At 41.1% G+C, this 25714-nt stretch overlaps 1 protein-coding gene and 2 long non-coding RNA genes across 3 annotated transcripts in view; 2 read left to right on the forward strand and 1 right to left on the reverse strand.

Moving 5' to 3' along the window:
* The first annotated feature begins 2238 nt into the window (after positions 1–2238).
* Positions 2239–7010, forward strand: LOC113885990 (solute carrier family 22 member 10-like). The gene is made up of 5 exons (XM_027531944.1): positions 2239–2356; positions 5169–5208; positions 5411–5768; positions 6622–6725; positions 6920–7010. The coding sequence occupies exons 1-5, from the start codon at positions 2239–2241 to the stop codon at positions 7008–7010; spliced, it is 711 nt and encodes a 236-aa protein (XP_027387745.1).
* Positions 7011–15024: 8014 nt separating this feature from the next.
* LOC113886277 lies at positions 15025–23795 on the reverse strand. Its single transcript, XR_003509407.1, has 2 exons — positions 23527–23795; positions 15025–15232 (listed from the first exon to the last, which is right to left on the reverse strand). It is a non-coding gene; the product is annotated as an uncharacterized LOC113886277 (long non-coding RNA).
* LOC113886276 overlaps positions 19834–25714 on the forward strand; it is a 36140-nt gene continuing 30259 nt past the window's right edge. The window contains exons 1-2 of the long non-coding RNA XR_003509406.1: positions 19834–19872; positions 19983–20085. This is a non-coding gene — a long non-coding RNA (uncharacterized LOC113886276). The remainder of the gene's footprint in view (positions 19873–19982; positions 20086–25714) is intronic.

The following is a 25714-nucleotide window of genomic DNA, read 5'->3' on the forward strand; positions in this document are numbered from 1 at the left end:
GCAGGAGTCCGGGTAAACTTGTCAGGCGAGTTAGAGAGCCATCTGAGGGGTTTGGATTTAAACACTCCTAATTGCCCAGGAACTTTATTAATTGGAGCTGTAAGTTAACTCTCTGACAGAGAGAGCGAGATGGTGGTAGGGGACAGCCCCCAGTAAAGTCAGAGGTGAGAGCACAAAGCAATAAAGTAGGCAGACTCTGGTTTTTTGGGGGGAAAATGCTCGAGAATATCCGGGCGGACTCCTGAGGCTCGATCCCGCTTTTGCGTATGCCGAGCCTCCTTCCTCGAGCCTCCTTCCTCATGACCTTTGTCACGAGCGGAATGCCTCACCGGCTCCCGGCAAGAATGGGAGAAAATAATAGCAAATAAAGCAACTGACAGAATTAATCTCAAAAATATACAAGCAACTCCTGCAGCTCAATTCCAGGAAAATAAATGACCCAAAGGAAACTATAAGCAAGGTGAAAAGACAGCCTTCAGAATGGGAGAAAATAATAGCAAATGAAGCAACTGATAAACAACTAATCTAAAAAATATACAAGCAACTCCCACAGCTCAATTCCAGAAAAATAAATGACACAATCAAAAAATGGGCCAAAGAACTAAATAGACATTTCTCCAAAGAACACATACAGATGGCTAACAAACACATGAAAAGATGCTCAACATCACTCATTATCAGAGAAATGCAAATCAAAACCACAATGAGGTACCATTTCACGCCAGTCAGAATAGCTGTGATCCAAAAGTCTACAAGCAATAAGTGCTGGAGAGGGTGTGGAGAAAAGGGAACCCTCTTACACTGTTGGTGAGAATGCAAACTAGTACAGCCACTATGGAGAACAGTGTGCAGATTCCTTTAAAAACTGGAAATAGAACTGCCTTATGATCCAGCAATCCCACTGCTGGGCATACACACTGAGGAAACCAGAATTGAAAGAGACACGTATACCCCAATGTTCATCACAGCACTGTTTACAATAGCCAGGACATGGAAGCAACCTAGATTTCCATCAGCAGACGAATGGATAAGAAAGCTGTGGTACATATACACAATGGAGTATTATTCAGCCATTAGAAAGAATACATTTGAATCAGTTCTAATGAGGTGGATGAAACTGGAGCCTATTATATACAGTGAAGTAAGACAGAAAAAACAAAAAAACACCAATACAGTATACTAACGCATATATATGGAATTTAGAAAGATGGTAACAATAACCCTGTAAGGGAGACAGCAAAAGAGACACAGATGTCTAGAACAGTCTTTTGGACTCTGTGGGAGAGGGTGAGGATGGGATGATTTGGGAGAATGGCATTGAAACATGTATAATATCATATGTGAAACGAATTGCCAGTCCAGGTTTGATGCATGATACAGGATGCTCAGGGCTGGTGCACTGGGATGACTCAGAGGGATGGTATGGGGAGGGAAGTGGGAGGGGGGTTCAGAATGGGGAACATGTGTACACCCGTGGCAGATTCATGTTGATGTATGGCAAAACCAATATAATATTGTAAAATAAAAAAAGAAAAAAAAGAACCTTGTACATACATAGATTGCTATATAAAAACTCAAGGCTGGGGTGCTTCCCTGGTGGTCCAGTGGTTAAGAATTTGCCTTGCAATGCAGGGGATACCGGTTTGATCCCTGGTCAGGGAAATCCCGTATGCCATGGAGCAACTAAACCTGTGACCACAACTACTGAGTCTGTGTTCCAGAGTCCATGTCAGAGTCAAAGTGAAAGTCACTCTGCCGTGTCTGACTCTTTGCAACCCCATGGACTATACAGTCCATGGAATTCTCTAGGCCAGAATACTGGCGTGGGTAGCCATTCCCTTCTCCAGGCGATCTTCTCCACCCAGGGGTCGAACCCAGGTCTCCCACATTGCAGGTGGATTCTTTATCAGCTGAGCCACAATGGGAAGCCCAAAAATACTGGAATGGGTAGCCTATCCCTTCTCAGCAGCCCATGAGCAGCAACTAAAGCCCCTGCACTGAAACTACTAAAGTGAGGGTACATAGAGCCTGTGCTCCACAACAAGAAAAGCCACTGCATTGAGGAGCCCACACATGACAACCAGGAGTACCCTCACACACTACCACTAGAGAAAGCCCCCACGTGCTGGTTTTCATAATGGCTGCATCAATCTACATCAGCACTGAAAGTGTACAAGTGTTCCCTTCTCTCAACATTATCACCAGTACTTATTATCTATTATCTTCTTGATGATAGGTATGGATGAAAACCAACAGCCAATCAAAAGAAACAGAGCATCTTTTCAAGCCAACCTGGGCGTTATAATCCAGAAGACAGACTTCCAGAAAATTCTGAAGTCTGTTCCGTTTGTTAGAAGTTGAAGCCAAAGAAATAAATGTTTTAAGACAGAGAATCATACATCAAAATGTCACACTGACATTTGTCCAGTTCTGAATGTAACAAGTGAGAATAGGTCACCATGACTCATTTCCGTTGAGCTTGCATCTCCGATTCGGTTGAGCATGCAAACCACAGAGAAGGTCTGGTTAATGTCTAACATAGATGCACATTAAGGAGGGACCAATTAAGGGCCAGGAATATGCTATGCTTCAATTTTCAAGTCCAGTCTTTAAAAAAAATTTTTTTATTCCATCATAGCCATTCCATCAGGTGTGACCTACCCCAGTGTAGTTTTGGTTTACATTTCTCTGATGATTGATGATGTTGAGCAATTTTTCATATACCTGTTAGCCATTTGTGTCTCTTCCTTGGAGAAATGCTTATTCAGTTCCTTTGCCCATTTTTCTGATTCCATTTTACAGTGATAAGATTCAATATCAATAACCTCAGATATGCAGATGATACCACCCTTATGGCAGAAAGTGAAGAGGAACTAAAGAGCCTCTTGATGAAGGTGAAAGAGAAGAGTGAAAAGGCTGGCTTAAAACTCAACATTCAAAAAACTAAGATCATGGCATCTGGTCCCATCACTTCGTGGCAAATAGATGGGGAAACAATGGAAACAGTGACAGACTTTATTTTCTTGGGCTCCAAAATCACTGCAGATGGTGACTGCAGCCATGGAATTAAAAGACACTTGCTTCTTTGAGGAAGAGCTGTGACCAACCTAGACAGCATATTAAAAAGCAGAGACAATACTTTGCTGACAAAGGTCCATCTAGTCAAGGCTATGGTTTTTCCAGTAGTCATGTATGGACGTGAGAGTTGGACTATAAAGAAAGCTGAGCGCCAAAGAATTGATGCTTTTGAACTGTGATGTTGGAGAAGACTCTTGAGAGTCCCTTGGACTGCAAGGAGATCAAACCAGTCCATCCTGAAGGAAATCAGTCCTGAATATTCATTGGAAGGACTGGTGCTGAAGCTGAAACTCCAATACTTTGGCCACCTGATGGGAAGAACTGACTCATTGGAAAAGACCCTGATGCTGGGAAAGATTGAAGGCAGGAGGAGAAGGGGACAACAGAGGATGAGATGGTTGGATGGCATCACCGACTTGATGGACATGAATTTAAGCAAACTCCAGGAGTTGGTGATGGACAGGGAAGCCTGGAGTGCTGTAGTCGACTGGGTCACAAAGAGTCAGACATGACTGAGCAACTAAACTGAACTGAAGATACAAATAACATAAAATTTACATTCCAAGAATTATAATCCAAATATTGGCTATATTCTCTCATGTTATGTAATACATCCTTGGGTTGTTGTTCTTGTTGCTGGCCAGTCACTAAGTCATATCTGACTCCACGGACTACAGCATGCCAGGCTCTTCTGTCCTCCACTATCTCCAGGAGTTTGCTCAAATTCATCTCCCCTGAGTCGGTGATGCTATCTAACCATCACATGGTCTGCTGCCTCCTTCTCCTTTGCCTTCAATCTTTCCCAGCATCAGAATTTTTTATAGTGATTCAGCTCTCCACATCAAGTGGCCACTCTATTGGAACTTCAACTTCAACATCAGTCCTTCCAATGAATATTCAGTGTTGATTTCCTCTAGGATTGACTGGTTTGATCTCCTTGCCATCCAAGAGATTCTCAAGAGTCTTCTCCAGCACAATTCCAAAGCATCAGTTCTTTGGTGCTCAGCCTTCTTTATGGTCCACCTATCACATCCATACACAACTACTGGAAAAACCATAGATTTGACTATATAGACCTTCGTTGGCAAAGTAATGTCTCTGTTTTTTAATACCTTGTGTAGGTTTGTCATAGCTTACCTTCCAAGAAGCAAACATCTTTTAATTTCATGGCTGCAGTCACCATCTGCAGTGATTTTGGAGCCCAAGAAAATAAAATCTGTCACTGTTTCCATTGTTTCCCCATCTATTTGCCACGAAGTGATGGGACCAGATGCCATGATCTTAGTTTTTTGAATGTTGAGTTTCAAGCCAGCTTTTCCACTCACCTCTTTCATCTTCAAGAGGCTCTTTAGTTTCTCTCCACTTTCTGCCATTAGAGTCGTATTATTTGCATATTGAAGTTGTTGATATTTCTCCCGGCAATTGATTCCAGCTTGTGATTCACCCAGCCTAGCATTTCACCTGATATACTCCGCATATAAGTTAAATAAGGTTTGATATACAGCCTTGTCTCCTTTCCCAGTTTGGAAACAGAAATTGTACCACATTCCACTTTGCTTTAATTAAAAGCAAAGGATTGTATTTTGTTAATTATTTGTTGTTACAGTACCAACAATGTAACACTTGCTTTCTGTTCTTTTCTCAGAAAAATCACAGGGCATCTACTCTTTCGCCTCTCAAATTCCATTTTCTGTAAATGACTGAAGACTGTGTAGCAGACTTATTATAGATTACTCAAAGGTCAAGTACCTGGCAAAGTCCTATGCTGGTTTCATAAAATCACTGAGGACAAACATATTCAGACAGTAAATCTTTAAACAGATTTAATGTTCATCGGATACAAGTATTTTTGGTAAATAATTTTCTCTCTGACTTTACAAAAAATCAAACACCCAATGCTCCCAAAGGAACTAGGGAAACTGATTCTTTGATCTATTGCAGTAGTGAAGCGGGTTAGACCCATGGATGAGAAACTGTTATGAGGTCACATAGATGTACTGTGGGTTAATGAAAGAAAATATTTTCCTTCCTTTAAGCTTCTCTCCATAAAGTCATTTTGACTCCTCTTGAATACCACCTGTTCCCAATAGCCTTTGAGGAATTCCTGGATGAAATTGGTGGCCTAGGGAAGGAAATTCCAGATACTTTAAATGGTTTCCCTGATAGCTCAGTTGGTAAAGAATCCACCTGCAATGCAGGAGACTCTGGTTCAGTTCCTAGATTGGGAAGATCTGCTGGAGAAGGGAAAAGCTATGCACTCCAGTATCCTGGCCTGGAGAAGTCTTTGGATTGTATAGACTCCCAAAGAGTCAGAAACGACTGAGCAACTTTCACTTTCACTTTTTCAAATGGTTTTAATTCTCCCTTCTCTCATGATAGTAGTGTGTCATACGCTGTTGGAGAATTTCACTGCAGCTATTCCTGGTCATCACTGCTGGGTCCATATTCTTGATAACGCCACTATCTCAGATAATGACACTGGGATCCTCAGCCCTGATGTCCTCCTGAGAATACCCATCCCCTTGGAGTCTAACTTGAAGCCAGAGAAACTTCACCGTTTCCTCCACCCCCAGTGGCAGCTCCTTCACCTGAATGGGACCTTCCCCAACATGAGTGAGCAGAACACGGAACCCTGTGTGGACAGCTGGGTGTATGACCTCAGCTTGTTCTCTTCCACCATTGTGACTGAGGTAAAGGCCTCATTTACCTCTTGTAACTATATGATCTCTATGTTTAGAATAACATAAACAGGGTTCAGGTTTTCAATTACTGAGTAGATAGTATAGCCAGCTGCCTTTTATTCTTTTAGTAAGTACTGGTTATCTTTTTAATTACCAAGGACTTTGTTTTTTATTACAATTGAGTCTAGTAGAAATTTGGAGAAGGAAATTGCAACCCACTCCAGTGTTCTTGCCTGGAGAATCCCAGGGACAGGGGAGCCTGGTGGGCTGCCGTCTATGGGGTCGCACAGAGTCGGACACGACTGAAGTGACTTAGCAGCAGCAGCAGCATAGTAGAAAAACAAACTGGAAACGAATCTTAGTATCACAAAACTTTAAATTGTTTTAAGGTATACAGTTAGACAAGATATAATGAGTGAAAAACTATCCTTGGTCAAATGTTCTTAGCCTACTTGCAAATTAGGAAATAGTTCCTACTTGGAAATAGTGGTATTAATTTTTTAAAATTTCCATGTCCTGGCTACTTCTCAGAGAAACATATCAGAGTGCATTTCACTCTAAGTGTAAAATCCAGACCTCATTGATGAAAAAAGTCCTTAATGTTTTTAATGTGTGGCAAAGATTTAGAACCACCAAGGAATGCAGTGCTAAGTGAATATGAAGATTGGCCCTGATATAACCTAAAGGAGTTAGCTGAGGGCTTCTAGAGAAAGCTATTTAAGCTGAGACTTGAATGATATAGATGAGTAAATGTGGTAAAGAAAACCAGAGAGTGTGTTCACTGAGGACTATTGAAGTGAGTGAACACTGAGGGCTATCAGATGCTGTGAAGCTGCTCTGTTCTGACTTCCTTCTCTTCCAGTGGGACCTTGTATGTCATTGCCAATTACAGAAATCAGTGTTTCAGTCCCTATTCATAGCTGGAATGCTGGTGGGAGGCCTCATATATAGCCATCTCTCAGACAGGTGAGTGTCTCCACATCACTGTTACTCTTCTTCTGTAGTATTTTCACAGTTTGTACTTAATTATTTCATGAAGAAGTCTTTACTGAGTTCCAGTATGTAATTTATACTGTTGGGGGTTGCCTTGATTCCCAGGGAGCTATAGATGGAAATGCAGAATTAGACTCATTTTGATGAATGTGATTTTGTTTCCACAGAGTTCTCTGTACTGGTTACAGAAATGACATCTACCTTAGATCTGGGGGTATTGCAGAGAAGTTTTTAGAGGCAAGTTACCAGAAAAAATAATTTATAAAGTTGAGGAGTTACCATTGGGTAATTGGACATGGAACAACAGACTGGTTCCAAATAGGAAAAGGAGTTCATCAAAGCTGTATATTGTCACCCTGCTTATTTAACTTATATGCAGAGTACATCATGAGAAAAGCTGGACTGCAAGAAACACAAACTGGAATCAAGATTGCTGGGAGAAATATCAATAACCTCAGATATGCAGATGACACCACCCTTATGGCAGAAAGTGAAGAGAAACTCAAAAGCCTCTTGATGAAGGTGAAAGTGGAGAGTGAAAAAGTTGGCTTAAAGCTCAACATTCAGAAAACGAAGATCATGGCATCCAGTCCCACCACTTCATGGGAAATAGATGGGGAAACAGTGGAAACAATGTCAGACTTTATTTTTCTGGGCTCCAAAATCACTGCAGATGGTGACTGCAGCCATGAAATTAAAAGACACTTACTCCTTGGAAGGCAAGTTATGACCAACCTAGATAGTATGTTCAAAAGCAGAGACATTACTTTGCCAACAAAGGTCCATCTAGTCAAGGCTATGGTTTTTCCTGTGGTCATGTATGGATGTGAGAGTTGGACTGTGAAGAAGGCTGAGTGCTGAAGAATTGATGCTTTTGAACTGTGGTGTTGGAGAAGACTCTTGAGAGTCCCTTGGACTGCAAGGAGATCCAACCAGTCCATTCGGAAGGAGATCAGCCCTGGGATTACTTTGGAAGGAATGATGCTAAAGCTGAAACTCCAGTACTTTGGCCACCTCATGTGAAGAGTTGACTCATTGGAAAAGACTCTGATGCTGGGAGGGACTGGGGGCAGGAGGAGAAGGGGACGACAGAGGATGAGATGGCTGGATGGCATCACTGACTCGATGGACGTGAGTCTGAGTGAACTCCAGGAGTTGGTGATGGACAGGGAGGTCTGGCGTGCTGCGATTCATGGGGTCGCAAAGAGTCGGACATGACTGAGCGACTGATCTGATCTGATCTGAATAAGAAAAAAGTGCCTCAAGATAGGCAATTCAGCCTGTTTGAAGAAACAGCACTATAGCCCTTTGTCATAAATTCTATGTTAAGTCCCTCACAGATTCAGCTAGCTAAATAGTTTCAGGTTCCCACCTTGGTCCTCACGTCATGGTTAACCTCACTGCAGTATTCATTTCTATGAAACCTGTGTGATTTGTAAGATGGTACTGAAGTTCAGTTTAAGAAATAATTGCACCTATAATCTGGTCTCTGGTTTTGTCTTAAAAAAAAAAAAAAAACCTAATTAGGGGTAATACTTGCAACCATATACGGTATTTAATCTATAGGCCTCATGGGTTTTAATTTGTGTTGTGAGAAGTTTGGGTTGTCCTGTGCCTGGCAGTGGTAAGCCTCAAAGTAAGAGAACAAACAAGATAGCCACACACTCAAGTCTCTCACAGGGGAAATGAGAAGCTTAAAAATATTCCTTGTCGTCTATAAGTCTAATATCATTTAACATTAAGTTGAAAATTATGAACTCTGAATATATCACCTGAATGTAATTCATAAAAGATTTCACACTCAGAGTGCTCGTATTGACCAATCTGAGCCCTTTATGATGATTCACAATAAAATGCTAATTGATGAGTTTAGATGAGCATAGGGTAACAGATGTGTGTGTCTGTGTGTCCATGTGAGTTAGGATAGGAGATGAGAGTGGAAAATTCGATGAAGAGAGAACCTTGAAGCTAAGCTAAGTATTTTAAACTAAAAATAGGCCAAAAGCTTATGAGAATTGACATCAAAAGCAAAAATAGGCAAAGGGGACTATGTAAAACCAAAAGTCTTCTGCACAGCAAATAAAATAATCAACAGAATAAAAAGGAAGCCTCTTAGCCTCATCCACCAGAGGGCAGACAGAAGAAGCAAGAAAAAATACAGTCCCACTGCCTGGGAAATGAAAACTGCAGTAACAGAAAGTTAATCGCATCTCTAACATAAATAACAGCAAGATCTTCTAGGACTCACCTCCCAGAGTAATGGAAATAAAAACACAAATAAACAAATGGGACCTAAGTAAACTTAAAAGCTTTTGTACAACACAGGAAACTATAAGCCAGATGAAACAACAGCCCTCAGAATGGGAGAAAACAATAGTACATGAGACAATTGACAAAGAATTAATCTCCAAAATATACAAGCAGTTCATGCAGCTCAATTCCAGAAAAATTAACAACCCAATCAAAAAGTGGGCAATAGACCTAAACATATATTTCTCTGTATGTAAGAAGACATACAGATGGCTAACAAACACATGAAAAGAAGTTTAACAGCATAGCATATGCAACTGGACGTTGAAAGAAATCCGGAAGCAAAAGCCCAATATGTATATGCTTAGATACAAGGACTGATGTTGAAGCTGAAACTTTAATACTTTGGCCACCTAATGTAAAAACTGACTCCTTCAAAAAGACCCTGATGCTGGGAAAGATTGAAGGCAGGAGGAGACGGAGGACAGAGGATGAGATGGTTGGATGGCATCACCAACTCAATGGACATGAGTTTGAGCACGCTTTGGGAGTTGATGATGGACAGAGAAACCTGGCGTGCTGCAGTGCATGGGGTCGCAAAAAGTCCGACATGACTGAGAGACTGAACTGAACTGAACATGATACTTTTGACACCATACCCCCGTGCATGGGCGCAGTCAGTCCTGTCTGACTCTTTGCGACCCCATGGACTGTAGCCCATCAGGTTCCTCTGCCTACGGAATTTTTCAAGCAAGAACACTGCAGTGGGCTACCATTGCCTACTCCAGGGGACCCTCCGACCCAGGGATAGAATCCACATCTCCTGTAGCTTCTGCTTTGTCAGGCGGATTCTTTCCCACCAAGCCAACTGGGAAGTTCTTGACATCATACATCATATGCAAATACAAAGATTATATAATCTTTGGAAACACATTCATTGAAATGATAGCAATGGTGACCTTTTAATGGTGTGTTTTTAAGTGATTGTTACTTTGCAATTTTCTCTTTTCATATTTCCAACAATTACCATATTGTTTAACTTTAACATTTTTAAGATGTCAAAATTAAAAGATACACAACTTCAAAATGTGTGTACATTTTGTAAAATCACTACAAATCAAAAACTGTACTCCCAAGCTCCCAATTTATTCCTTCTCCCTTTTCCTGCCTAGTAACCATATAATTATTTTCTACATCTTTGACTCAATTTCTGTTTTGTAAATAAGTTCATATATATATACTATGTATAAATAGATAACTAACAAAGACCTATTGTATAGCAGCACAGCGAAATCTACTCATTACTCTGTAATGAACTAGATAGGAAAAGATTCAAAAAAAGAGTGAATATATTTTTCCATATATCTGATTCACTTTGCTGTGCAGCAGAAAGTAACACAACGTTGTAAATCAACCATACTCCAATAAAAAAATTTTAATAATAAACTATGATTCAGTGGGGGAAAAAACTATATTCCAAGTGTCATAGCTAATTCAAACAGAATAAGTGGCAAAACCAATACAATATTGTAAAGTAATTAGCCTCCAATTAAAATAAATAAATTTAAATTTTAATAAATAAATAAATAATAATAATAATTTAAGACAAACCCAGTTTGAAACGTTAAGTTTTCATTTTAAAAACAACAGGTTCAAAAGTACTAATAATTCTCATTGTGGGTGAGGGTACACTGCAATGGGCATTCATATACATGAAAACATGGTATAATTTAAAAAATCAAACATGCTGTGAAGCTGCCTAAAACAGCTGACATTATATTAAGAGTTTTATTTCACTTTTGTTCAGCAAGCCCTTGTTGCACATATATAACATACAAAGAACTTGGCTTGTTCCTGTGGATAGGTTTGATGAGACAAAAAGCATAAAATCAGACTATCAGAGAGTTCACAAATGCAGTTAAGGTGTCACGTTATGATTTTCTTCAAGTCTGTGATTTTAACATAGAAGCTCAAGTCTCTCTAAGTTGGCAGGATTCCAGAATTATTTTGAGTGCATATATCTCAAAATCTCTCCATCTGAGGTATCAAAATTCTTTATACAAAGCCAGAGTTAGAGGTGAGATATAAAAGAAGGGGCTTTCATTTTTCTGCTCAAAAAGATTACTAGGTCTCCTGAAGAGCATCCTTCGTTCCTATCCACTTTGCAGCTCTACAATTCTTTGCTTCTCCCAATAGATTTTGTCTAATATATTGAGATTAATGGATAGTTTTTCTTGTTTACTCTGTTGAAATGGTGAATTACATTAATATATTTTACAGGGTTAAACTGATTTGCCACTATGGTAAGCCTACACGTTCAAGATATAGTAACCTTTTTTAACACATTATTTGATTTGATTTGCTAAGCTTTGAATCTATGTTAATGAGAGTTACTGTTCTCTAGATTACTTCTCAGTTTATCTTTATCCCAGTAACGTTACCCACATAGAAAGTTAAGAAACATTTTCTCCTCCTCTGTTCCTGAAGGAGTATGCGAAATTAGAATTGTCTTCCTCAAGTATTTGGTGGAAATTTTCAGTGAAGATGCTTGTAGTTTCCCTTGTGGGAGAACGTTTAACTATAAATTTAAACAATTTTTTGCCATGTGTGTGTGCTTAGTCACTCAGTCAAGTCCAACTCTTTGAGACCCTATGAACTGTAGCCTGCCAGGCTCCTCTGTCCACAGAATTTTCCAGGCAAGAATACTGGAGCCAGTTGCCGTTTCCTTCTCTAAGGGATCTTTCAGATCCAGGGATCGAAACTGTGTCTGTTGTGTCTCCTGCATTGGCAGGCAGAATTCTTTAGCACTGAGCCACTGGGAATAGATATAGACTATTTAGTTTATGTCTTTATGAATAGTTTCTCTCCTCATCATAGATTCCATTTTCTCTACTTGGTAATTTTTGACAGAAGCCAAGCATTGTGACTTTCAATTTCTTGGGTGCTAAATATTTTTCTACTCCTGAAAATTTCTTTGAGATACACCTAAGATACTTGGAAACACTGATTTTTTGGGGTCTCAGAAAGTCCAGGAGACTGCATATCAGGCAGCTGTTTGGACTCACTAACAGGCTGTCAATACTGGCAAGGGGTTAAGGAACCACAGGCAAATCTGGACTTATCTCCTAGCTTGTTGACCAAGTCTGTAAACAAACCAGGCTTGTTTGCTTGTTATCACAGCAAGACAAACACTGAGGTTTGCAACAGAGAAAGATTTTTTTCATGAGGCAGTCAACTGAGAACACAGAACAGATCTCAGAACTGCATCCCCAAAGGCCAAAGGCTTGAGATATTTATGATATAAAGAAGCAGAGTGGTCACAGGCATTTGGAGAGGAGATTGGAGGTGAGGTGAAGTCATTCATTTCTCTGCAGGCCCAGGTTTAGGGTTAGTGGACTCAGTTTTAGCCAGGTGTATTGGGCAAGAGTTGACTCCAAACTTTTGGAAAACAACTTAAGCCCCCATTACTACAGTGACTCATGCATCAGAAGCATGGTCTATAGGGGTGGTTAGAAATCTGATGATAAATTACCTAGGGTTCATGTAGTTTGGAGAAGGCAATGGCACCCCACTCCAGTACTCTTGCCTGGAAAATCCCATGGATGGAGGAGCCTGCTGGCTGCAGTCCATGAGGTCGCTAGGAGTCAGACACAACTGAAGCAACTTAGCAGCAGCAGCACCGGCTGCTGATTTTTTCCCCCTTTCTCTAATTCATATTCTCCAAACTTCATGCTGCTGCTGCTGCTGCTGCTGCTGCTAAGACGCTTCAGTCGTGTCTGACTCTATGCGACCCCATAGACGGCAGCCCACCAGGCTCCCCCGTCCCTGGGATTCTCCAGGCAAGAACACTGGAGTAGGTTGCCATTTCCTTCTCCAATGCATGAAAGTGAAAAGTGAAAGTGAAGTCACTCAGTCGCGACCCCATGGACTGCAGCCCACCAGGCTTAAGTAGGTTTAATCAGTAAGGGCAGGTTACAAGCAAAGGGGTTTGTGAGCCATTGTTCCCTTATCTGCTGTTCTATAAGACACACTCAATGAGTTCTGTTAAGTGCCATCTTCCGTTAGTTTCATAATTTCTCCCTCTTCATCTGCTTTTTCTTTCTAGTACCAAACTTTATGTGTTCTCTGCTTCCTGTCCACTTTCGTTTTGTCCTATTCCTTATTTTATCTTTTTAAAAACTTAACTATCTACAGAAAACAGCTTTTAAAAGGCACCCATATATACACCTTATATACTAAAATGAAGTATATATTACTAGTTTACTGTGGTACAGAGCTTTCCTTAGGAGAGGAGGATGGCTCTGATGCTAGGAAAGATAGAGTAAGCCTACTACATCTGGGCTCTTTCACTAAATGCACATTGAGAACTGGGGGGGAAATGTATGAAACAACTATTTTAGACTGTGAAAGTATATTACAGTAATATATTTACACGTCTAAAATCAATAGCAGAGAGTAGATGAGAGGGCTTCCCTGGTGGTCCAGTGGTTAAGAATCTGCCTTGCAATGCAGGGGACACTGGTGCAACTCCTAGTCCTGGAAGATCCCACATGTTGATGGGCAACTCAGCCTGTGCCCCACAACTGCTGAACCTGTGCTCTGGAGCCCACAGGCCGCAACTACTGAAGCCCTAGGGTTTAGAGCCTGTCCTCCACAACATGGGCTTCCCTGGTAGTTCAATTGGTAAAGAATCCACCTGCAATGCAGAAGAACCTGATTCAATTCCCGGATTGGGAAAATCTGCTGGAGAAGAGATAGGCTACCAACACCAGTATTCTTGGGCTTCCCTGGTGGCTCAGCTGGTGAGGAATCTGCCTGCAATGTGGGAGACCTGGGTTTGATCCCTGGGTTGGGAAGATCCCGTGGAGAAGGAAAAGGCTACCCACACCAGTATTCTGGCCTGGAGAATTCAATGGACTGTATAGTCCATGGGGTCGCAGAGTCAGACACAACTGAGCGACTTGCACTCTGAAACAAGAGAAACCACACCAGTGAGAAGCCCATGCACTGCAACAAGAGAGTAGCCCCCTACTCTTCACAACTAGGGAAAGCTTACATGAAACAATGAAGACCCAGCAAGCCAAAAATAAAATAAAATATGTCAGTCAGTCAGTTCAGTCGCTCAGTCATGTCTGACTCTTTGTGACCCCATGGACTGCAGCACGCCAGGCTTCCCTGTCCATCACCAACTCCCAGAACTTGCTCAAACTCATGTCCATCAAGTCGGTGGTGCCATCCAACCATCTCATTCTCTGTTGTCCCCTTCTCCTCCCACTTTCAATCTTTTCCAGTATCAGGGTCTTTTCAAATGAGTCAGCTCTTCACATCAGATGACCAAAGTATTGGAGTTTCAGCTTCAGCATCAGTCCTTCCATTGAATATTCAGGATTGATTTCCTTTAGGATTGACTGGTTTGATCTCCTTGCAGTCCAAGGGACTCTCAAGAGTCTTCTCCAGCACCACAGTTCAAAAACATCAATTCTTCAGTGCTCAGTTTTCTTTATAGTCCAGCTCACATCCATACATGACTACTGGAAAAACCATAGCTTTGACTAGATGGACCTTTGTTGGGAAAGTAATGTCTCTGCTTTTTAATATGCTGTCTAGGTTGGTCATAGCTTTTCTTCCAAGGAGCAAGCATTTTATTTTTTACAGTATGAAGAGGCAGAAATAAAATTTAAAAAATAAAAAATATTTAAAGTAGATGGGAGAGAAAATAGAAGTATATAGGAGTAAAGTTTCTATGTATTCTTAAAATTTAATGAGTGTAAATATGAAATAGTTTCTGATAGGTGATGCTGTGTTTTGTAAACTTTAGAGCAACCTCTGAGGGAAAAATAGCTTAAATTTCTTAAATGAATTAAATGATACACTAGAAAATATTTACTTGAAACAAAAGGTGGTATTAAAAGAGGACCAGAGGAACAAAATAGTCATGAGACAGAAAGAAACAACTGGGATGTGATTTGGGGAAGTGATACCAGTCCATGGCATTTTGACATAGCACTCTGAACAAACTAAGACAGAAACCAGTTTCCTTTTATTTTTTAAAATTGAGATATAAGTCACTATGGTATCACATAAGTTTGAGGTATACTATATGTTGATTTGATACACATATATTGCAGTATGATTACCAGCATAACATCAGCTAACATCTCTACTATGTCACACATTCACAATTTCTCTTCTTCTGTGGTGAAAACAATTAAAATCTCATCTCCTGGTTCCTGTGGGGAAGGATGGGAGGAAGGGATAGTTAGAGAGTTTGGAATGGATGTGTACACACTGCTTTATTTTAAATGGACAACCAACAATGACCTACTGTATAGCACATGGGACTCTGCTCAATGTTATGTGGCAGCCTGGATGGGAGAGAATGGATACATGTATTTGGATGGTTGTGTCCCTTCCTTGTCCACCTGAGTCTATCACAACCTTGTCAATCAGCTTTACCCCAATACAAAATAAAAAGTTATTTTAAAAGAAGAGGGAAAACCATTTTAATGAAAATAAAATAGCAAAAAAATCTTTCTTGAATTACTATATGTCAGTTAAAATTTACGGTAGAAATTTCACATGAAGTGAAAAGAAAAAGCGTTGGAAATGGCTTCTTTTTTAAATAGATGAACTGAACTGCAAAAGATCTGGTAGTTCTTCACATGGCAATAGTTGTAAAACTATGAATAGAGTTAAAATTCTATTTAAAAACGGATAACCAACAAGGACTTACTGTATAACACATGGAACTCTGCTCAGTGTTATGTGGCAGCCTGGATGGGAGGGGGTTTGGAGGATGGATACATGTATATGTACAGCTGAGTCCCTTCTCTGTTACCTGAAACTACCACAACATTGTTACAAAATAAAAGTTAAAAAAAATAAAATAAAATTTGAGTCCATAAAAAACTCATCTTGTAAACAATTTGAAGTTTATAAAACAGTATTTTTTACTATAATCACTGTGCTATATATTAGTTCTCCAGAACTTACTTTCTATAGTATTTACCTATACCTGCAAGTTTGTGCCCTTGAACAACATCACTCTAATTCTCCCTTTCCCAAACTGTTGGCAACAAACCATTCTAATTTCTATTTTCACAAATTTGGGTTTTTAAGATTCCACATTAACATGACATCATGCAGTGTTTATCTATTTTTGACTGACTTATCTCAGTTTAATGTCCTCAAGGTCCAACTGTGTTATCACAAATGGCAGGATTTTCTTCTTTTCCGTGGCCATATAGTATTCCACTGTGTGTGTGTGTGTGTGTTGTTTAGTCATGAAGTCATGTCCAGCTGTTTTTCGATCTCATGGACTCCAGCCTGTCAGGCTCTTTGTCCATGGGATTTCCCAGGCAAGAATACTGGAGTGGTATGTGTGTACCACTTTTTACAAAATCCATTCATACATTGACAGCACTTCATTCCCATATCTTGGCTATTTTGATAATGCAGAATAAACATGAGGGTACACTTTATCTCCTCAATATACTATTTTAATTTCCCTCAGATATATTACCAGAAGTGGGATTGTGAATCATATGATAATTCTATTTTTGACTGAGGAACCCCTGCTGGTTTTCACAAAGGCAGCACCGATTAACATTCCCACCAACAGTGTGCAGCGGCTCCCTTTCCTCCACCATCTGCAGCAGCACTTGTCATGTCCTCTCTTCTTGATGATAGTCGTTGCATTTGGTGTGAGGTGACAGCTCTCATTGTGGTTTTGATTTTTATTTCCTCAGTGATTAGTGACGTTGAGCATTGTTTCATATATTTTTTGGCCATCTGCATGACTTTTTGGAAGAAATTCTGCTTTGTTCTTCTACTTCAGGTGTTTCGTTATTGTTACTATTGAATTGTCTGAGGTGTTTTGTGTATTTTAACTCCTTCTCTGATGTGCTGTTTGCAAATGTTTTCTCTCATTCCATAGTTGCCTTTTCATTTTGTTGATAGTTTCAGGCCAATTTCCTTTGGGATGTGGATGCAAAAATCCCCAATAAAATACTAGTGAATTAAATGTTCCAACTATAAAATTATTATTATATAAACACAACCAAGTGTTATTAATCCCAGAAATACAAAATTGATTCAGCTAACATAATTAACTAATACTATATCAATAGATAGATAACTCAAAACTACTTAATTGTATCAATAGAAAAAAATTATTTCTTAACATGAAAAACCCCTGCATGGTAAAAATGTTCAATAAATGCACAGTAGAAGGGGACTTCACCCTAATAAAGAGTACATATACCTCTTCATTTTTTTAATTGTTCCCTTTGCTGTGGAGAAGCCTTTGAGTGTGATGTAGTCCCAGCTTTCTATCTTGGTTTTATCACCTGTGATTTTGGTGTCTTCTATGAAATCATGGCCAAGACCAATGTCTAAAAAGTTTTCCCCTGATTTCTTTGAGATGTTTTATGACACAATTCTATTTGTCTTGCTAACAAATAGAATATTATTTGGCCTTTAAATGAAAGCAAATCCTGTCATTTGGGACAATATGGATAAGCATACAGACATTAAGATACTAAACAAGTGGAATAATCCAGCTACAGAAGGACAAATACTGCATGATTCCAATTATCTGAGGTCCTAAAATAGTCAAAACCATAGAAGCAGAGAGGAGAATGAATGGTGGTTGTCAGAGGCTGTGGGAGGGGGGAATTGTTCTTCAGTAGGTATAGGTTTATTTTTTCAAGATAAATAAGGCTATAGTTAACACTATGGTATTATACATTTTAAAATATGTTGAAAGGGGAATTTCCAGGAGGTATGGTGAATAAGAATCCACTTGCCAGTGCATGGGACACGGGTTCAATCTGTGGTCTGGGAAGACTCACGTGCCTTGGAGCAACTAAGCCTGTGTGCCACAACTACAGAAGCCCATGCACTCTAGGGCCCAAGAGCTGCAACTACTAAGCCCATGTGCTGCAACTGCTGAAGCCCATGAACCTAGAGTCTGTGCTCTACAAGAAAAGCCACCGCAATGAGAAGCCTATGCACCACAATGAAGAGTAGCCCCCATGTGCTGCAACTAGAGAAAACCCACATGCAGCAATGAATACCTATTGCAACCTATATATCTGTATATACGTTGAAGGGATGGATTTTGTATGAAATATTCATTGAAAAAAACTACAAAAGAGCATATGGAAATTTTTGGAGATGGCCTATTGGATCAGTGCCTTAAGGTACTGTTAGTATCATATGTATATGCATGTATACAATCTCAACAAAACATATACACTAAATGTGTACAGTTTTGTGTATCAATAAAGCTAGAAAAGAGCATATATGAAAAACATCTATGATCACTTTTGAGCTTTGTTTGTTTGTCTTTTTGTTCATGGTGTAGGGTGGAGGTCCAGAAAACCTTTTGGGTTCATTTATTTGTTCAAGCATCATTTCTTAAAGGATTCCTTTCCCCCACTAAATTTTTCTTGTCTCCTTGGTTAAAAATCAACTGACCATAACTTTAAGGTTTACTTTTCTGATCTCAATTTTATTATTTCAAACTAGTGTTAATGTTTAATATTTGTATACATGGTGTATACATGAGTGTCTTTTGAAAATTGTTTCTGTAAATAAATCCCAAGATGGTAACAATAACCCTGTGTACGAGACAGCAAAAGAGACACTGATGTATAGATCAGTCTTATGGACTCTGTGGGAGAGGGAGAGGGTGGGGAGATTTGGGAGAATGGCATTGAAACATGTATAATATCATGTATGAAATGAGTCACCAGTCCAGGTTCGATGCACGATACTGGATGCTTGGGGCTGGTGCACTGGGACGACCCAGAGGGAGGGTATGGGGAGGGAGGAGGGAGGAGGGTTCAGGATGGGGAACACAGGTATACCTGTGGCGGATTCATTTCGATATTTAACAAAACTAATACAATATTGTAAGGTTTAAAAATAAAATAAAATTTAAAAAACAAAACAAAACAAAGAATGGAACACATGAAGACAAAGAGAAAGCAGAGTAGCTTATAAAGTTTGGTAGCAAGAGAGAGAAATATAATGAAGAGGAAAAAATTAAAGATATTCATAGAAGCCAAGTCTTTCAGGAGATATGAGGAAATGAGATTCCTTGTAAAAATGAAAGGTTTGGCTTTGAGGCAGGAGAAGGCCATGCTATGCAGAAGGAAAAATGCAGAGTTTGGGGATAAAGATACAGGGGAATAAAAAATGAGATCTCTACTGTTCTTTGTCCCTTAACTGTTGTAAGTAACAGGGTTCCCAGCAGGAGGACACATATGAGAGGCAGTGTCGTAAGTTTGAGGAGAGAGGACTGGGTACAAAAGTTGGATGACTGGTTCCCACCCCGCCAAACACACAGCATATATCAACCTGAAAATATAGTACAATTGCCAGGGAATTCCAAGAATTCACTTGGTAGTTACTGTATGGTAAGGGAGTTAGAGAAGGCAAGGTTCAGAAAAAGAATGAGACCGGCACTTTACAGGAGCAGATCACCTTTAATGAGGTGAGAAGGGGCAGCAGTCAGATTAGTGAGCAGCAGCACTAACCCAAGAAAAGAGTAAGTATATATAGGCATGTTTGTGGAACTCTACAGTCTTAAGGGGGCCTGTTCTTCAAGATTGTTTGGAGTAGTCATCTCTTAAACGGCTGGGGTAAGGAATTCTGGAGATTGGCCAGAGGCTGGACCAGCTGGGAGTTGAGCACAATCAACCTTAATGTCCTTTTTTTTTTTTCCCTTTGGGTGAAAGAGTTCTTTGTTTTGCATAGAATGGTGGGGAGGACCCTAGGGGAGTTTTAACTCCCGGCTATATTGAGCCATGTAACTTTCCTTCATTCCAGACCCTAAGGAATATATACAAAAAGAGAAAGAGAGGTGAGTGCTGTTAATGTTCAGGGCTTCTTCATGCTGATAAATGAGGGTCAGGGGTTTGTGGTCTGGGAGGAAGGAAGTCTAAGGCCTGTGTTATTGATTTTCTATTTTAGCCATCAGGGTCTCAAGCAAAATAACAGTCGTGACTTGATCTCAGGAAATGGCTCAGATTCAGTCTTTGAAGAATCCCTGGAAAAGATTAAACAAGGCCCAAAGGTGAGTAGGAAGACGATAAAAATGAATGGTCCAAGAAGGGGTAAAACCCAAGGCATCCAGTTCCAATCGGTTAACCAAGACTTCCAGGAATTGCTTAATCTCTGAGGGATTCATAAGGCTCGATCTGTAAGGTTTTTTGCAGCTGCTTGGACAATACCTGACTGGTTGGCATAGAAACAGCAGGATTCGTCTAGAAAAAGGCACAGACCTCCCTTCTCTGCAGTAAGTAGATCTAATCCCCTTCTATTTTGTAATACTACAGCCACCAAGGAATCAAGTTGATTTTGGATAGTTATTAGGCCTTGAGCTATTTCATGGAGGCTGTCTGATAAGTCTGTAGAAAGTGTCTGGTAGTTTTGGATGGAGGTGGTTAAGCCAGGGGTTTCTGTTCCAATTCCAGCCGCTATTCCTAGTACTACTAAGAGGGGAATGAAATGAATGGCTCATTTTATTCTCTTGTGGATGAGAGGAATAGGTAAGGGTTGATCATTGGGGGCTATTAAAATGTTTGGACTGGCGTATACTAGGGTGCAGGTTCCGGTCCAACTAGTAGGTAGACAGAGGTATGTAGACATCCCACACAGGAAAAATAGGCTAGGTGTCGTAATATAACCGCTGAAGTTGATGGCAAAGAGGAATCAAGGTGGAGGCGGGGGGTGGGGGTTGATCATTTGTTCAAGGGCACTCAGAGACCCTGCTAAGGTGGCCCCACGATGGGAGAAGTGGAGGAATATGCTGAGGGAAACCGTCCTGTAAAGTTTAAAGAGTGTCCTGTAGAAAAATAAATGAATAAATAAAGAGTGTCCTGTAGGCCCAGAAACATTATATATATGGGACTTTGGAGTCAGTAAGGGGCTGATCAGTTATATGTTCAAAGAGATTAAGTGTCATATCTAAGGTCTGAACACAGTCATGAGATAGGTGTTCTGCTTCTGGATCTGGTGTAGGGAGTAAGCTAGCAGGATTAAAATGTTTACAAGGCATAAAAGAAAGGGATGGGTCGAGGAGGTGTGCGTGGAGGATTTGTAATTGAGCAGGGGGCAGAGAAAGGAAAGCCCAATGAGAGAGTAAGCCTTTGAAGGAATGAGGTGAGCATACATCTAGAGGAGCATTCCGGGTTAGTTTTTGGGCTTCAGGTATTAAGAGGGTGGCTGCAGCTAAGGCCTGCAGATAAGGTGGGTATCCGAGCATGACGAGATCAGTTGTTTAGAAAAGTAAGCCAGAGGGTCCCATATGTCCCCCCTTTTTTGGCACAGAATCCCTAAGGCATGTCCTTGTCTAGAATGTACAAAAAGGAAAAAAGGCTTGGTGTAATCAGGTAAGTAAAGAGAAGGGGCCTGTAGTAAATGTTTGATAATAGTCTGTATTGGGGTGTGGAGAGAGATGGGGGCCAATAAGGGTTTATCTAAGTTTCCTCAAGTAGCTTGGTAGAGAGATTTTGCATAGAGGGCAAAATTTGGGACCCATATTCAAAAGCAGTTTAATAGACCTAAATAGAGAAAGAAGTTCCCTCTTGGTTTGGGGCCTGGGGGTCTGTGTCAAGGCTCGAAGTCTCTGAGCTGGGATTATTTTGGATGTGGGAGTGAGAAGTAATCCCATGTAACTGACAGTGGTGGAAGCAATTTATGCTTTGGAGACTGAGGCTCTGTAGCCCCAGTTGCCTAGGGCATTTAATACCATCACAGTGTGGGCTAGGTAGTTGTGGCGAGAGGAACTACATAACAATAAATATTCTACATATTGGAGTAAGGTAGTAGAGCCTAGGTCTAAAGTTTGTAGGTCTCTTTGGAGGGCTTGACCAAAAAAATGAGGGTTATCTCTAAACCCTTGTGGTAAAACAGTCCAGGTTAATTGTTGAGATTGATATGTGTCTGGATCCGTCCAGGTGAAGGCAAATAGGGGCTGTGAGGAGTGGTGTGGAGGTATAGTAAAGAAAGCATCTTTGAGGCCTAATATTGTGAAATAGAGTGTGTCAGGGAAATATGAGAGAGAAGGATGTAGGGATTAGTGACCATGGGGTGTACGGATATAATGGCCTCATTGATCTTGTGAAGATCTTGGACTAGACGCCTAGGAATGCAGTCCCTTTTTGACTGCCAGTACGGAGAAGGCGATGGCACTCCACTCCAGTACTCTTGCCTGGAAAATCCCATGGATGGAGGAGCCTGGTGGGCTGCAGTCCATGGGGTAGGGAAGAATCGGACACGACTGAGCGACTTCACTTTCACTTTTCACTTTCATGCATTGGAGAAGGAAATGGCAACTCACTCCAGTGTTCTCGCCTGGAGAATCCCAGGGACGGGGGAGCCTGGTGGGCTGCCGTCTATGGGGTCGCACAGAGTCCGACGCGACTGAAGCGACTTAGCAGCAGGATAGGAGTATTATGAGGAGAACAGATAGACCACAAAAAGCCGGCTTTAAGCAGTTGGGAGATGACTGGTTTAAGTCCTTGTTAGGAGTCTGTGGTCAGGGTGTATACCTCTCTGAGAGGAAACAAGCGTTTGCTTCGGGTCCTGGCTGACAGAGGCGGGGTGGAAATCTCTTTTGGGGTTTCGGAGTCATCCTTTCCTGTTTTGGAGGAGGAAGGGCTAGAGGATAGGGTCTCGCCTCTGGAAGTTTTCTCTCCAGGGCAGTAGGGAGGAGGCTCATCTGCCAGGTCAAAATCGGGGGCTGAGGGTTTAGGGGGCCTTTTAGGGGCTTTAGATTTGGATTCTTTTGTAATGGAGGGGGAGATAGAGCAGAGAAGGATTGATAGGTGGAACAGTCCTTGCAGAGAGAAGGACAGCTTCTAAGGTCCCAGAAGGCTTGAATATAGGGGACCTCCGACCATTTGCCATTCCATTTGAGGAATTTGTGAGATCTGATAAAATATTGAAATCAAAAGTCCTGAACTCAGGCCAGCGGTTTTGGTTATCCAGTTTGTATTGAGGCCAAATTTGAGTGCAAAGTGACTCGAGTTTATGAACCTTGAGATCAGTCAAGAGTAGAGATTTGAGGTTTCGTTTTACGAAGGCCATGGGAGAGTCCCGTGGGACAGATTGGCTTGCCCCTATAGCAAATGACTAGCGACTGGACTGTCAAGAGAAAAGGTCATCACCTAATCTTTTGACCGGGCAAAGACAGAAATAGACTCTGGAGGAGGGAGGGGGCGTCCCCCAAGTACCTCCCCAGAGAGCCTTTTAGCCAGAGGGTTCCCAGGGCACCCGGAAAGGATGATAGTCTATGGTGCCCTAGAGTACCGTCCGAGCTTACCTGGGCTACTGGGTCAGGTGAGAATTCATGGTGGGTGGAGGGAGGTCGAATGGCAAAAGGTCTCTGTCCTGGAGTTGGTCAGTCTCGAAGAAAAGAAAGTGTAGAGGAAAGAGGAAGAGAGAGAGACCAATATTCCTCGGGTTACATGGAAAACCAATAAAGCCCTTACACAGGACTTGTACCACTCACGAAGGCACAGGGCGTCCTCTGGAGGAGGTCTTGAAAGCCTGGACAGGAAAGTGAGCTCAGCAGTCTTCCACGCTCCAAAGAGTTGGCCATGGAGAATGAGAAGGAACCTCAACCTCCCGGGTTTCGGCACCGAAAAATGTAGGGCAAGGGAGTTAGAGAAGGTGAGGTTTGGAAAAAGAACGAGACCAGCACTTTATAGGAACAGATCACCTTTAATGAGGCAAGAAGGGGCAGCAGTCAGATTAGTGAGCTGCTGCACTAACCCAAGAAAAGAGTAAGTATATATAGGCATATATGTGGAACTGTACTGGAGAAGGCTATGGCACCCCACTCCAGTAGTGTTACCTGGAAAATCCCATGGATGGAGGAGCCTGGTAGGCTGCAGTCCATGGGGTTGCAAAGAGTCAGACACGATTGAGCGACTTCACTTTCACTTTCCACTTTCATGCATTGGAGGAGGAAATGGCAACCCACTCCAGTGTTCTTGTCTGGAGAATCCCAGGGATAGGGGAACCTGGTGGCCTGCCGTCTATGGGGTCACACAGAGTCGGACACGACTGAAGCAACTTAGCAGCAGCAGCAGCAGTTACTGTCTTAAGGGGGCCTGTTCTTCTCCAAGATTGTTTGGAGTAGTTATCTCTTAAACAGCTGGGGCAAGGAACTCTAGAGATCGGCCAGAGGCTGGACGGGCTGGGAGCTGGGCATAATCAACCTTAATGTCCATTTTTTTTCCCCTCTGGGTGAGAGAGTTCTTTGTTTTGCATAGAATGGTGGGGAGGACCTGAGGGGAGTTTTAACTCCAAGCTATTTTGAGCCGTGTAACTTTCCTTCAGTTAGTCTCACATTTACTGACAAAAGTGAGCAATCACATTCAGTGACTTGAGTCCAAAGTGCAAAATGGAAAAAAGTTACTTCCAACCACATATCTAAGTGCACAGAGTTGCATAGATGACACATGGAAGTTTCCAGGAGCACGGGTGAGATGGGATTGGCTCTTGTTCAGCACCCTCCTCCCCTGCCTGCCCACTTGCAAGCACTTCCCAGTCTCACAGAGAAGGACCTTGTGTAGGGAAAGGCCAGTCTATTCAGAATATTTTCTCAGGAAGGAAGTCTATTCAGGGAGCCTGCAGGTGATCCTTGGTCTTAGAGTTGATGTCCCCAGAGGGTCTCCATGGCAGGATAAGATGTGGGAGCATGATTCAAGGAGGGTTCTGATGAGTGCCTAAGAAAGAGGGGCTAGGGTTAGGAGGGGCTGCTGGGCCTCCACAAGCTGAAGTGAAGAGCTTTGGAAAGGGTGGACCCACGGCCAGCTTAGTCAGGTCTTGCTGTCAACTGGGGCCTAGGGGATTCCAGCTTTAGCTTCATGGAGGTGAGAAGGGATAGTGAGACTGGGCTCCTGTAAATCCCACAGCCCCAAAGCCCCTGCCATGGAAAACTACTTCTTCCTTCCTGGCGGGACAAGGAAATTTGCAAATATATACAAATAATGTTCCCCTCTAGAGAAAGTGTTTTTATTTCCTTTCACTATAGAATTTAAAGTTTTTTACATAATATGTTAGAAATACAAAAATTTGCTTCATAAAAGCTCTGGACAGTAGTAATACACATAGATACTAAAGCTAATATTTTGGCTAAATACACCCAACCTTTACTTTTCCCCATAAGAATAGTGTCCTATTCCACACTTTGTTTCATCCTGCTTTCCTAACTTATGTTGGGCTTTTTTCCTCTCTTTGATGCATACTGCTATGTTCATCCTTTCTAATGGCAGATGTGGAAGCAGGCTTGCTGGATGGATATATTCCTAATTTACTCTCAGAAAATTGAGGTGGTTTCCAGTTTTCCTGTTTTTTTTTTTTTAATTTTACCAACAGAGTTTATTATCCAGCTTTTCACATTTTGCCAATATGATGGTGAGAAAATAGAATCTATTATGGTTCAAATTTGTACTTCACTTATAATGGGTCAAGTTTAATATCTTTTCCTATTTTAAGGGCTATTTTTATAATCATTTTGTAAATTGTCCTTTCCTGTTTTTATGTAGGATTTCTACTCATGTTCATCTTCCATTTTAAAAACCTCTTTGTTGTCAATCAACTATACTCCAATAAAATTTTAAAATTAAAAACTTTAATTTTTTATATCTCTATAATATTTTAAATTATACATGCTAGTTGTTAAAAATATA

This window comes from Bos indicus x Bos taurus, chromosome 29 (assembly GCF_003369695.1).
Source record: "Bos indicus x Bos taurus breed Angus x Brahman F1 hybrid chromosome 29, Bos_hybrid_MaternalHap_v2.0, whole genome shotgun sequence".
NCBI lineage: Eukaryota > Metazoa > Chordata > Mammalia > Artiodactyla > Bovidae > Bos > Bos indicus x Bos taurus.